This window comes from Balearica regulorum, chromosome 10 (genome assembly GCF_011004875.1).
Source record: "Balearica regulorum gibbericeps isolate bBalReg1 chromosome 10, bBalReg1.pri, whole genome shotgun sequence".
NCBI lineage: Eukaryota > Metazoa > Chordata > Aves > Gruiformes > Gruidae > Balearica > Balearica regulorum.
In genome coordinates this window covers 16,947,917-16,961,338 of record NC_046193.1, presented here as the reverse complement: position 1 = coordinate 16,961,338, position 13,422 = coordinate 16,947,917, and the positions used below count along the sequence as shown (strand labels likewise).

At 40.5% G+C, this 13,422-nt stretch overlaps 1 protein-coding gene across 30 annotated transcripts in view; it reads left to right on the top strand.

Moving 5' to 3' along the window:
- MAGI1 (membrane associated guanylate kinase, WW and PDZ domain containing 1) overlaps positions 1-12,434 on the top strand; it is a 349,049-nt gene extending 336,615 nt beyond the window's left edge. For 9 of the 30 annotated variants that reach the window (XM_075762366.1, XM_075762362.1, XM_075762354.1 and 6 more), the window contains 6 exons: positions 546-749; positions 5,207-5,297; positions 5,419-5,482; positions 6,025-6,171; positions 7,400-7,538; positions 11,199-12,434. In XM_075762366.1, coding sequence (XP_075618481.1) covers positions 546-749; positions 5,207-5,297; positions 5,419-5,482; positions 6,025-6,171; positions 7,400-7,538; positions 11,199-11,899 — 1,346 coding nt within the window. In that variant the 3' untranslated portion in view covers positions 11,900-12,434. Of the gene's footprint in view, positions 1-545; positions 750-5,206; positions 5,298-5,418; positions 5,483-6,024; positions 6,172-7,399; positions 7,539-9,523; positions 9,613-11,198 lie in introns of all 30 variants that reach the window. The other 21 variants (XM_075762377.1, XM_075762378.1, XM_075762375.1 and 18 more) reach the window with 11 other exon arrangements.
- Positions 12,435-13,422: the final 988 nt, after the last annotated feature.

Genomic DNA, 13,422 nt, shown 5'->3' with positions numbered 1-13,422 from the left:
TGGTAGTAAGGGAGTCGCGCTCCCTCCTAGGCCTAGAACAATTTTATCTTTCTAAATGGAGAAAGAACAAAACATTGGCAGAAGCTTGAACAGCAGTTGACTTAGAGAAAGACTAAAGAGGCTGACACAGATGTAATTTTGGAGGAGGAAGGTTGTGTTTTCTATAAACAATTTCAATTTTTTTGTTCAAAAATAAAATCAAGACTTGGGTTGTGATGGGGCTGCTAAGTGCAGTTGTAGCCTATAAAAATCTCACTATTAATAACAGAAATCAAGGTGGGGGGAGTTTCGAGTGGTTGACAAAACATTTTTTTGTAAAAGAAGTATTGTGCACTCATACTAGTTGATTGCCAATGTTTTGAACACTGGCAGCAAAGCTATCCTATAATAACTTTTGCTTGATGCATTAATTAATTAACCCTTAACCTTCTCTTTCCCTTTTCAACCCTTTTTCTCCTTTTCCCCTTCACCATATTCCCACGTATGTAAACAATTAAAAACCAAAACCAAACAAAACAAAAACAACCCCCAAACCAATACAAAAGCGGGAAATGCATGTGTGGCCATGCCTCACAAAATAGGTCGGATAATTGAAGGGAGTCCCGCAGACCGCTGTGGCAAGCTGAAAGTAGGCGATCGGATCTTGGCTGTGAATGGGTGCTCCATCACCAACAAGTCGCATTCAGACATCGTCAACCTCATTAAGGAGGCGGGAAACACCGTTACCCTGCGCATCATTCCAGGAGATGGTAAAGTATATGTTTCCTGCTGTCTTATCTGACCCTCTTGTTGGTTTTGTTCCCGGGGTTTTTGCATCAGTCAGAGCTGCAAAGTCATGGAGGACTCAATTTCCACTCCCGCTTTGGGAATTAGCAGTGAGGGAGGTTGTGAGTCTTCCATAGCTTTATTTTTTGTTTCTTTCTATAGAAATGGGAGTTCTTCTTTTTAAACAGGGAGGTGATGTTTCTACATTAAAAAATAATATTCCATTCTATCATGTTTTCCATGTATCTCCTTAAAATGATCTTCTGTAAATTTGATGCATATCTCAGTACACTTTGTTTTGATTCTTAGGTTAATATTGCAGCTTTAGAATATTTAGGAATCACTTGTTAGTATGTGGGATCCCTGAAGCTTTGTATGTACACAAGCAGGATAGAGCGTAAAGAGATCACAGAAAGGGATAAACACTTTGTCATGTTTTAAGCTGTTTGAAAAGAAGATTTGTTTTTATTCTGGGTAAGTTGCTTTGGGAGCGAGCTCAGTACATTTTGAAATGACTTTGTTAAATGTCAGTGGCTCTGGAGCTGCCATGTGTTTGCAGGCGATTATTGTAAGAGTTACCCTGGACAGGATCTCATTGTTTCAGATCAGAGGGAACGTGCAGGATCCCTAATAATATACTGACACTTGGTACTGGTTTCAGGCCATTGAACTATTTCATAAAAATAAGGATCCGTTTTATATATAAGTTTCATTAAATTGATTTCTAGCTGTGATACCAACTAGGAACAGAGCAGAAACATATGTAAGATATCTGTAGTAGAACTGATATTGGTGTGGTTCTAAATTCTAAGTATTTTGTTTGTTCATTGTCCTGCTCTGCCATGGAGGGGCTCATAGGGAGAACTCGTTATGCAGAAACCCTTTTACATTGCTCTCTTTTTAAGCTGAATCCACGGGTGTAAGATTTGATGGCTCAGATGCAGTGCTAATGAGCATTTCTTAGAGTTGCACAGGACATTATTTGCATTCAGTTAAATGTGGAGAAAGTGTGATTAAATTTGAAAGAAAGGTTAAGAAAGTGTGGCTGAATTGAATCTGGTATCTGTGAAGCAGAATGAAGAAGTTACATGATGTGATTTCCAGTGACAAGCATTCCATAGTTGCCAATTCTTGTATTTTCTAATCTGAAACACGGGTTTGGTTACCCCACAGAGCATGATTATGCTATGTTTAGTTATGGGATAAAAATAGGCCAGGTTGACAAATGGTCTGGTTATAAATTATTTCTGTTTAGGATGATCTGTTTTGCATAAAGGCTTTATTTTCCTACTGTTTAGTAGCTACCAGGTCAAATGGTATATGATCCTTTGCTGCTTCCAGCAAATTGACTATTCATGAATAATAAAATGGCTGTGAATCAGGCTAATATCTGAGCTGGCCTGTGCATGCCAGTTTTTGGAAGGTAAACTGGGAGAAGAATTGTTTGTTACCTGTATTTTGGTATCTGATCAAAATCAATGAAGGTGAATCTTTGAATGAATGAATGAATAAATATTTTAATTTTTTTGTAAAGGGCAAAAATACATAAGAAATAAATAACTTTTGAATGGTTTCAGATTTTTTAAGAGGAACATAGCCTCCTGACCTGAATGCTCACCGAGTCTTGTTCATGCAAATATGTGTACAAAATGCCATCTTAAATTGCTCAGGTTAGAAGGGAAATCTGTAGCTGTGGCTGACATCAGGTATTCCTCGAGAAGGTGGAAAGCTGTAATTTAGGGAAGGAGTCACCTCTTTTCTCTCGTAGCAATGCAGATTTCGAGTCTTGTTATTTACCATCCCTTTGAAATTCCAAGACAGATTGCCAGCTCTGCATAGTACTACTTGCATTTAATTTCCAAAAGCCAGTAAGACCAGATACTCTCAAAATTGCCAAGAGGTTTGCTCGAAAACCCATGAGATTTAAGAAATTGGTCTCAATGTTGTTTTATTTTGTTGTCTTTGGGTGCTTTTGATTTGTACTTTTCTTTTTGTTTCTTTTGAGATGCTTTTTTGGTAAATATAAACGATCTAACAGTGTACTTAAGGGGGGGGGAGAATAAATCAGAAACCATGCTTCTCAGATAAATATGAAACTAAGGCTCATCACAAGACTCACAATAAACTCACATTGCTAATCTCTTCTAACATTATTAAAAACACAAAGGGTTTTAGTTGTGTAATGTCTCACACCAACTCATTGACATAGACCATTGCAGAGGTGTATTTGCAATGAGATGACAATAGTTTAACTTGTTCCCAGCTGATACAAGGATACAGAGAGCTGAAAAATGACAAGTTTAGATTAGGCATTTAATTAATGACTTGTGTTCTAGGGCAGAACGGGGCAAGGAATCAGTGAAACATGTAGGATTTAGAAAGTACAATTGTAGTTCTACTAGAGATATTTTTTCTTATATTTGTGTTCTGTTCCAGTTTTGCATGGTGGCTGGCATGCGTCCTGAACCTGTGTCTAAAAAACTAGCAAAATTATGCACAACTCCTGACTCATGGGATAGAGTGGGCTAAAGATAGATGCAGTACAGTGGCGTGAAGATACATCTGTACCAAAGATGTGTTGTTGCTCTACTTGGTATTCTTAGTGTGACCTAGTAAAGGGTAGGAATCTTGCATTCTCTTTGAAGCCCATCTTCATCTGATCTCCAGATATTTGTGGAGGATTTCAGAGGCTTTTGTTCTGGATTAATACAGAACACTTAACCTTGTTTTGGGGCCTTCTTACGTTGGAGACCAATTTTAGCATCAAAGCATCTTTACAAAATACACAGAATTATTTCTTAAAATCCAACAGTGTAACCACACATAGGGACATCTTCTTCTCACACAAGCCAGCTGTCAGCAGCACGTTCTCACGAGGGCATGTTTTGGTCCTACCTACCCAGAGAGATGTAGGCAGACCCAGGAGCCTCTCTTGCTCTCTGAGCCACTGGACACAAGCCAGCTCTGGTCTGGAAGATGTTACAGCTCCATATGCTGAGAGTTTGGGCATGTTAACGTGGGCACAGTGCTGCAGGCAAAGGAGCTGTGCTCTCGTTGCACCCATCTGTTTAAAAGGTTCTTCTTTTTCTCTTTCCCTTTTCCCGAGTTTCCCTTGATGTGCACTAGCTACAGAAAGGAAAAACCTTCACCTCATCTAGATTTCTCCACAATTAAAGTAAATCCATGAAATAAAATAAGTTCCCAGGACCAAGTAAGGTCATGACCACCACCGCTCCTTAATTCAGGCAAAAAACCTCCCATTTCTGCAATTTTGTATTACAGCTGGACTCTGTTTAGTAATGGAAGATTTCTCCATAGTCAATAAAATGAATTACCGGATGCCTGGAGCTTAAGAGGCAAACAAGGGCAGGGTAGAAGGCCTTGTAATTTTATGTTGGAGAGCCAGATGTTTCCACCCGGTTTTCATTGCTGTTATCTGATGGTGACTTTTTTTTTTAAGTGGGATTGGAACTAGAGAAATTCAGTCAAGAAACAAGGTGCATGGCCTTGAGTTCTGGGTTAACTCTGCTCTTATCAAAGTCTATGATAAAGCTCCAAAATGACAAGGGGACCATTTTGCCATGCCATACTGTAAGGCATGATAGTCCCTTTTCAGTTGTGCCTACAGCAACATCCTTCCCAGGTTTGTGAAGCAGGAGTGGGGACCTCTCCTGGAAGCATGTCCTTCTGTGCATAGAGAAATAGGGCATTTGCACAGACTGACGTCGGACTGAGAGCTCTTTGCCATGGCATAAATTGAGTTTTGGAGTTAATCCTGCTCTCTGTATTCTCTTGGTGAGCCCTTTTGTACCCAGAGTTGTTGATGCATTTGGTACATGTCCCTGCCTGCAGCTTTGAGTGTTCAGGCAGCGGTGGGTTGTATTTCAAAGATGAATTTCAGTACGTTTGGGTTTTAGCCACAGTCAATATCACCTTGCAAGGTATTAGATAAAAGCCACATCTCAATCCTACCGAAGATTGCAGTTTCTGATGGAGGAAGCACTGATAAATTTATAATCCATGGAATAGTTATTGCTGCTATAAAATTAATCCAGCCAACCTACCATATTTGGAGACTTTAGTGATTGGAATTCATGTTGTTAGACAACAGACAAAACATTCTTCAACCCTTCCTGCACAAGTCAGTCTTTGTTCTGAGTGTGCCTAATGGTCAGAGATGTTTCTAATCCAGATTTCCCAATTTATTTTTTTGTTTTTCCAATTGATTGTACCGTTTCATATACGTAGTTGCTATGACTTAGCTTAGATTTTATCCTGTTAATTTTTGGATTTAAGAAATTTGAGCCAATCTCAAGTTCTTTAAAACCAACATAATGATGCTTTCCAGTGAAATGCCTTTGCAAAACTTTTCTTTTTTTTTTTTTTTCAGTGAATAGCCAATGGTCTTTCCCTCATAATGAAAAAAAAATTTATTTTGCAGAATCCTCCAATGCTACTTTATTGACCAATGCAGAAAAAATTGCTACAATTACAACCACCCATACTCCTCAGCAAATACCACAGGAGACCAGGTCAGATTGTTTTTCTTGAGGAGAGCATGTTGACATGCTCTCTCTTTGGCTACTTCTTGATCATCTTCACATCCCGTGAGCTGTATTTTTCCTCTCTCCCTCTTTCTTTCATTCGTTACAGCAGGAACAACACCAAACCAAAGCAGGAATCCCAGTTTGATTTCAAACCACCCCAAGCAGCGCAGGTAAGGAGTACTTTTCTAATTGTTTTGTTTACCACAGACTGTTGCTTCCAATCTGCTTGAGGGCTGTGTTCAAATATTTCCCTTGAAAATTCCTACTGGGAGGTTGTTCTCCCTGTCTGTTTGCTGGAGAAAGAGGAATTTGCTGATGAGTTTCTTAGTATGTGTTGCTGCTGTTTCAGCTGAGAAACATTTCCAACACATTCTCATCAAGACTTTTAGGGAGAAAAAAAGGAAAGAAAAAAAAAAGCTGACATTTTTACAACAGTAATAATTTATGTGTTTGTTTATTGAGTTCTATATTTTGAGAGGCCTCTCCAGAAAGTACTGTTGTGTGGAAATGATAAATCCAGAGCACGAAAGAGAGTAAAACTTAATAAGGAGTAATAGCTGGAATGTTCCAGCTTTCACAGAGAGCATCTTATTAGAGAGATTATCTGTCTTACTGTTAACGTGCCTTGCCACTGGCCATCCCAGAAGTAACCTCTTTCATTAGGGACTTCACCCTTACACTAACAATTGCATATATGTTGTTTTGCCTCCAGCAGGACCAAGATTTTTACACTGTTGAGCTGGAAAGAGGAGCCAAAGGGTTTGGCTTTAGCCTTCGAGGTGGCCGGGAGTATAATATGGATCTGTATGTGTTGCGGCTAGCTGAGGATGGTCCGGCTGAGAGATGTGGGAAGATGAGGGTATGCACAAACAGATTTAAAAAACATGCTGCTTTGCAATAAGCTGACTCCCTGCCTCTCTCCTACAGGCACGCCTTCTGCTGTGCCAGCTAAGAGGAAAATTAAATGTTAACTGAAAGGAGCAATGGTTCCTGTTTACCTGTCAATGACTTCTGTCATTCCTTGTATGCAGTCTATAACAACGCGTGTGCATTGGAAGATTTCACTCCCTTGTTCCAACCCCCGTTTCCAAAGTCTAATGCATAATCTGACTTTTAAAGCCTCAGAATAATACATGTAGCAATGAAAATGTAATAGCCACAATCTTTATCAGCTCCTTTAAAGCTGCAGCCGTGAGTAGAGAATTGGGGTGTCCCACCTGATCCCTTCCTCTGCTAGTGGGCAGAGTGGTGAGGGAGTGTGTGTATCGACCCCGGATCACAAAATTATAATGTAGTTTTTGGTTAGTATTAACTGGTTAGTATTAACCATTAGCTTCACATATCAGGTAAATTATAAACATTATAACAAGGGCATATGTTATAAAATACCTACAGAAAAAAATAAATTGCCAAGTTTTATGTACTACTTGCTCCTCTGTTAGAGAATGCATGATAACTTTACAGCATGTGTCTTTTTGTTCTCCAGATCTATCATGTGAAGGACATTTTCAAAAATCTTTTGCTAAGAGTAGATTTATAGGTCCAAAGTTTTTGCTGATGAAAATAAATCAGTGCTGCTGTGTGGAAGTCAATGCTTTGACAGCTCTTCCAAGCCCAGTTTTACTATCCTGATAAATGATTATATTTACAAAAGCAGGTTTACTTGTTCATAGTGTATATCTATACTCAAGTGAGAAACGGACCTGAAAAAGCTATTTGAACATCCCAGTTACAGCAGACTGTAAAACAACCAACTACTTTGACCAAAGATTTTACAAAGAATCAAAATAAAATAACACCAGTTCTAACACAGCTCTAGGTACTGAGCAATACAGTAATGCAAGGTGGTTTTACAGAACAGCAATGAAATATTTTGATACCTCAAGCTGTCACTATCGTCTTCGTGTCTCCAAGGCCCCTGCATACTGTTTTTTGTGGACTGTCACTGGAAGGGGTTGGGTGTGTTTAGCTTCACCCAATGCATAGTTCTTCTTCCACCTTTGCTGTGGCTGTTGTCTTGTGGTGTGCTGGTGGTGACCCTCGTAGGGGCTGGTTTCTAATCTTAGACTCTTTTATTAAATTGGCAGATTGGTGACGAAATCTTAGAGATCAATGGAGAAACTACCAAGAACATGAAGCATGCTCGGGCCATCGAACTGATTAAAAATGGTGGCCGCAGGGTCCGCCTGTTTCTGAAACGTGGAGATGGCTCTGTCCCAGAATATGGTGGGTCAAACTATGAAAACATTCCTTTCTTCCCTGGCATCACTCCATGAATGATTTGTCTCAAGATCTGAAGCAGGAATTCTTTTTTATTTTCCTTTCTCACCAGTGTCTTACCAACCTTTGCAACATATGGTTAATTGCCTCGCTTGTGCTGAATTTTCTACACATTTCATCCTTTGCTTGCTTCCATGGACTTGGGGCGCAGTGTAAGGCAAGATCATCATAGCAGTATTTTTGGTGATCAGAGAGGAAAACAAAACAAAACAAAACAAACCCTTATTGTCTTTTCCAGCCAAACAAGGAATGTCATTGAACTGTGCCAAACTGTTTCTCAGCGGCTGAATTGTTGTTTCAAATAGGTCTCTACTTCTAATCAATGCAAAAACTGGGATCCTGAGTTATTCTGAAGCAGTGATATTTTTTTTTTGTTAGGTTTTTCTCTTAGTTCCTGTCTGTATCCATAGACATGAATGCCAAGATGGCTTATGAGATTTTTGCCTTCCCTTAATATTTATGTAAATATTTATAAAGTTATTTAAGAAAAAGAAGAAAAAAAAAAAAGAGCTTTACTGCAAAAATATATTGATTTGGCCTCCTGAGCCCTTTTCTCCCCCCTTAAACTGTCTGCTGGTTTCAACTAGTTAATTTGTAAGGTCTGAAAAGGTGAGGAGGTTATGAAAAGGTGCTCTTGTGTCTATCTTGGGGGAAACATTCAGTCCTTGTTTCTTACTAAGAATTGCATTAGATTTCCTTTTCTTCCCCCGGAGGTTGGATTGCTGGGTGGCTTAACTTAGCACACTATTTAATATTATAATTATGTCTTATTTATTTGAGATAATTGTCAAATATTGTGCCCTCGATGGAGGGCTACTCCCAACCAAAGGTCTTTGAGGTTTCTATAGAAACTGATGATTGAAGGGATGTCCTTTATACTTTTCTCCCCATATTTGGGTTATTTCTGTGTCAGTAAGTTCTGTGTTTATCATTCACTCCATGTCCCAAAACCTGAAACAAAACCTTTCTGCACAATTTATGAACTAGATTTTCTTTTCATTTACTGTACCATGTTTGAGAGTTTCTGCTCACTCTGCTCATTATTTAACTGAAAATGACCAATTCAGAGTATAACCAACAAACAATTGAAGTGTTTAACAATATGGAAGGGAAGTTGTGGGTTTACACTTCTGTAATATAAATAGCACACCAGAAGGTTCAATGATGGCACTGAAATTCTGTAATGTTCTTTCTACTTTTGTCTTTTCCTATACTCCTTTGGATGTACAGTACTGTATCATATGCTAGACTGCATAAATACCCTGTAAATTAAGTGCTTCACTTCTCAAAGCATATGTCTGTTGCACTGAGGATGGAAATCCACCACCAATTTTCTTTTGGCTAATACTAAACCACTAAACGTTCATTCTCCAAGCAAGGATTTAATATACAGGGGTTGCACTACTGTAAAGAATATCCTTGTAACATTTGGGACTCCTTCCTCTCTTCGTTCTGTTCGCTGCAGTCGCAAATGGTTCCTCTAATAATGTTAAGTTCCAATATTTTTCTGACTCGATTGGAACGTGCTTCTCTATGAGGCTGTATATTTTTGTAATGAGTTTTGTACTTATTTTTAATGTTGTGGTCTCTGGTGGACTTTATTTTTCGTTGTTGTTTGATTGTTAATGTTTTTTCTATGACATTCTGTGTCGCTGTTCCAGCTGTCTTTTAGAATGGATGCTCTCGTTGTCTGGGTTATTGAATCACCTCTTAGATGTCTCTTTATGTCACGATAATAACAACCGCTGTCTTTGCAGCCTTATATTTGGGTGAAGCCTAGACAATCTGACTGGAAAAATAAACTTTCTTTATTCTAAGATAAAATATGAAGATTTTTCTTTCTTTCATCTTTATTATAGGGAATCTAAATTTTCTACTTTTCTCTTTCTCTTTCTCTTACTTTTCTTGGTGCTGGGCTCTTCCTTCCTCAGCGATGATACCTCCTAATATCGCTGCATGTATGAGAAATGACAAGCTCGGGGAGTCTTGCTTCTACCTTATGGGCCATAATCAAACTACGGTTTGTAGCTAAAATCAATATTAGGTGTTTTTGTGCTGTGGCCTAATTCCCTCACATTGCTTTCCGCTTTGCTATATTTTATATGTACAGCAATTCATTCTGAGCACCCTGCGTCCCCCGAATTGTAAGTACACCACAGGACACGTTTAAACCTCGCTTGTACCTTGTGTGATAGCCAGGTTGCTGCAAGCCACATGCTTACAGCTATGGAAAAGCAGTGCGGTCCCCAGCTGCTGCCTGAAAAAGCTAATAAGTAAAAACGCACACACGTGAGTCACAACGTGGGTTTCACCTGGAAATCACCAAAATCATGGCCCATGCACACACCGACCTTCCCAAGCTAAGGAATGGAAATGCCATCAAATGGGAGACGCTTTGCGTGATGGCAGGAGGAATGGGCATGTAGAGTGTTTGGCTTTGGGGGAGGGAAGACAAAAAGGAGAAAAGCAGGGAAAAAAAAAAATCTGTCCCCACAAGTGTCTGTGAGGGTTTTCAGGCATTGCCATCAGGACAGTCCACCTCGAGGTGGGTGTCTCGGTGCGAGCGGCAGGAAGCCTGCAGGAAGCGTAGCCAACGCCAGCCGAGCTGCCATGCAGAAGTTACTTTAAAAAAGAAAACAATAAGCAAATAAAAGCAATGCTCGCTTTAAATGAGCGCAGCTACTTTAATGTTTGCCATGTCTATAATGAATCATTCATAAACATCTATTACAAAGGACATGAGTAATTGTAGCTCGGCTACAGTGCAGGGCTGGGGTTTAGTTTTGGGGTTGTTTTTTTCCTTCTGCTTTGCAGTTTGTCTCACTGAGGTAGCACAGTTGGATTTTACCTGAAAAGTAACGACCTGGAGATTAGATTTTAATCAAAGCCATCCTACATATTACAGTATCTTTCCATTGCTTTGATATTAAAAAAATCATAACTTTTGTCATCGTTGTTCGAATCATTGTGGCAAAACCAAAATCTACCCTAGGACTTTACGTAACGTGGTAGAACTAAGTGAGATTAAGTAATGTCTCAAACGAAATGAAAATTGCATGATTACAGTCTAATTCTCACACCTTCAAAATGTTATTTTACAAGGTGAAAACTTAATAATCAATTCTATTTTCTGTACATTTTCTGCTATTTGAAACAAGGCCTCCCACACCTGGAAGGCAGTTCTTTCAAAAGACTTAAAATATCATTTCCTAAAAGGCCCTCTTTATTGGAAACTGTTAAAAAACCAGCCAACAACCCGAACTCCTATTTCCACACACACACACACCCCCCCCCCACTGGAAAGAAAGTAGTGTAAACGAAACATTATGAATTGGGCTTGGGGGAAATGTAAAATACCCCATGACAAGAAGAGCATAAAGATGATATCAGCTCGGACCAAAACACGGCTAATGAACAGAGCAGCACCAGTACTAACCTGTAACTCTCATTGTTCACAGTTAAATTAACAAAAGCTTCGGTTAGCCTTCGCTGACTGCTTTAACAGTTGTTTGTTTTTGTCACTAATGAAGTCTGAAGAGTGATAAGTGGTGTCACGGCGCCGCGGAAGGCATCGGTACCAAACGCTTTGCTGTTATTTTCTTTCAGACCCCAGCAGTGACAGGAACAGTCCCGCCACAGGTTCACAAAATGTATCGGAAATGAAACCTGTGCCATCCGACCGACGGCAGCACCCATCATCGGAGTCCAGTTATCCACCAGACCTTCACAAATCATCACAACATGGGGACAAGCGGACTTACGTTAGAGACCTAAAAGGCAGCAGAGAGTTTAGCAGACATCCCAATGAACACCACACTTGGAATGGGACTTCTAAAACCAACGACCACGTGCCAGGCAGGAGGACGGAGAGGTCGCCGGAGAGGAGGCGCGAGAGGCAGCCGGAGAGGGCGGTGGTGAACGGGCAGAAGAGGAGGTCTCCCGAAAAGCGGAGGGAAGGGACAAGGAGTGCTGACAACACTTTGGAGAGGCGGGAGCGACATGAGAGGAGGAGAGACCTCTCCCCCGAGAGGCGCAGAGAGCGGTCACCCAGCCGGCGGCGGCGGTCGTTGGAGAGACTCACGGAGCCGAGGAGGTCGCCCGATCGCAGAAGAGAGAGTTCCCTCGACCGGCGGGCCAAGTCGTCCGACCGGCGGAGGGAGAGGTCGCCCGACAGACGGCTCAGGGAGGAGCGAGCCGGCCACCGGGAGAGGGAAGACCCCGGCTGGAAGCACGAGCCGAGCCGCAGGCACCTGCCCGAGCATCGCAGGCGGCCGTACAAGGAATGCAGCACCGACCTCAGCATCTGAGGGGCTCCTCCGCGGTCCCCATCGCCTTCCCCACGCCGTGGGAGCGGAGGAGAGAGTGCGGGAGCTGAAACCGTCCGGCTTTCGCAGGCGAGGAGACATCCGGCACCTGCTGATCCTACAAACCTTTTATGCAGATGAAATCTTATAACAAAACACAAAAAAAAAGTGTTGTGCCTGATGTATAATATTAAAGAAAGTATTTTTCAGTGTATTCTTTTTTTTTAATTACTTGCCAAATGTTGGTCCTAAAGGATTATAAAATTTTGTTTCTACATTCTTTGTAGATTTCTTAAGAATAATTCCTTTATTGGGCTACTTTCCCCCCTCCCCAATATAGTAAATGGGGGTAGCCAGTAATATAATATAGGCAAAGGATTTTGTGACCAAGTTTGAATAATTTGATCCAGACTGTTCTCTAGTGACTCACTGCTACACTGTATGTAGAAAATTTTTTAAGGGTTGGGGGTGGGGAAGGAAGAAAATTGTTCATCTCAGTAGGAATGGAGCGCTCCTGCTGAAGGAATTAAAAAAGAAAGAGACAAATGTTCCTAAAATTGCAAGAACTGTTTGAAGAGACTACTGTTTCAATGAAGGATATTTATAATAATAATAAATAATAAAAAAAAAACCAACCAAACCCACACAGCACAAGATGATTTACGATAAGGAATTTCTAGTTTGTTCCATGAACAGTTTATACTTTCAGGCCCCCTCTACAGGATGCACAGAGGCAGAAAGACTGGTAACCACCACGCCTGTGTCACACACTAACGTAGACTGTTGATCTCCCATTAGCCTCAGCAACATTTAACGATATTTCATTAAGGCAGCCGCTGCAGCCCTACTCATCTTCTAGATGTATATGGACAGCAACCCAAGCATGCATGGTATTTGTCTGCTTTGAAGCAAGGGAAGGGATCGGGATCCCGGGACAAGGCACAATGCAGTGGGAGCAAGGTCCTCCCTCTCGGAGTAGGTGTATTCCTTCTGTTCAGGCAAAACCGCTGGGCTTTTCTTATTTTGCCAAATTCCAAAAGCTCTCTCTTCTTCTCGCTCTATATTTAAATTTTATTATTTTTTTTTTAATTTTACTGGTTCATCTTTACTGAGACAAAAGGAGTGCACTTGCTGGGAAAAAAAAAAAAAAAAAAGAAAAAAATGTATCAAAGGAAAAACACAGACAAAAAAAGGCAATCAGTGGGACAACCTGGTTGTAGAAGCCTATCCATACTGGTTATATGCTGTAAATTTGAATCTCAGAACAGCAGCAAAAGGGAAACCTGCAAGTTTCTAAGTTGTATTTTTAAATTTGCAAGTTGTGTGGTAAGTCTGCTGTAGTATTGGTATAAGATTTTAATGGATTACTGCCTAGCTGAGCCAAAATGTTTGCCGTTACTGTTGGACCACTAAAGTAAACTGCTGCTTTTTACAGTGCATTGGTGTGTACATGTATACTGTTTCACATTTTCCATATGAACACAAAAACATTGCAAGTCTATCACTGTTGTTGCCATGGTACTGTA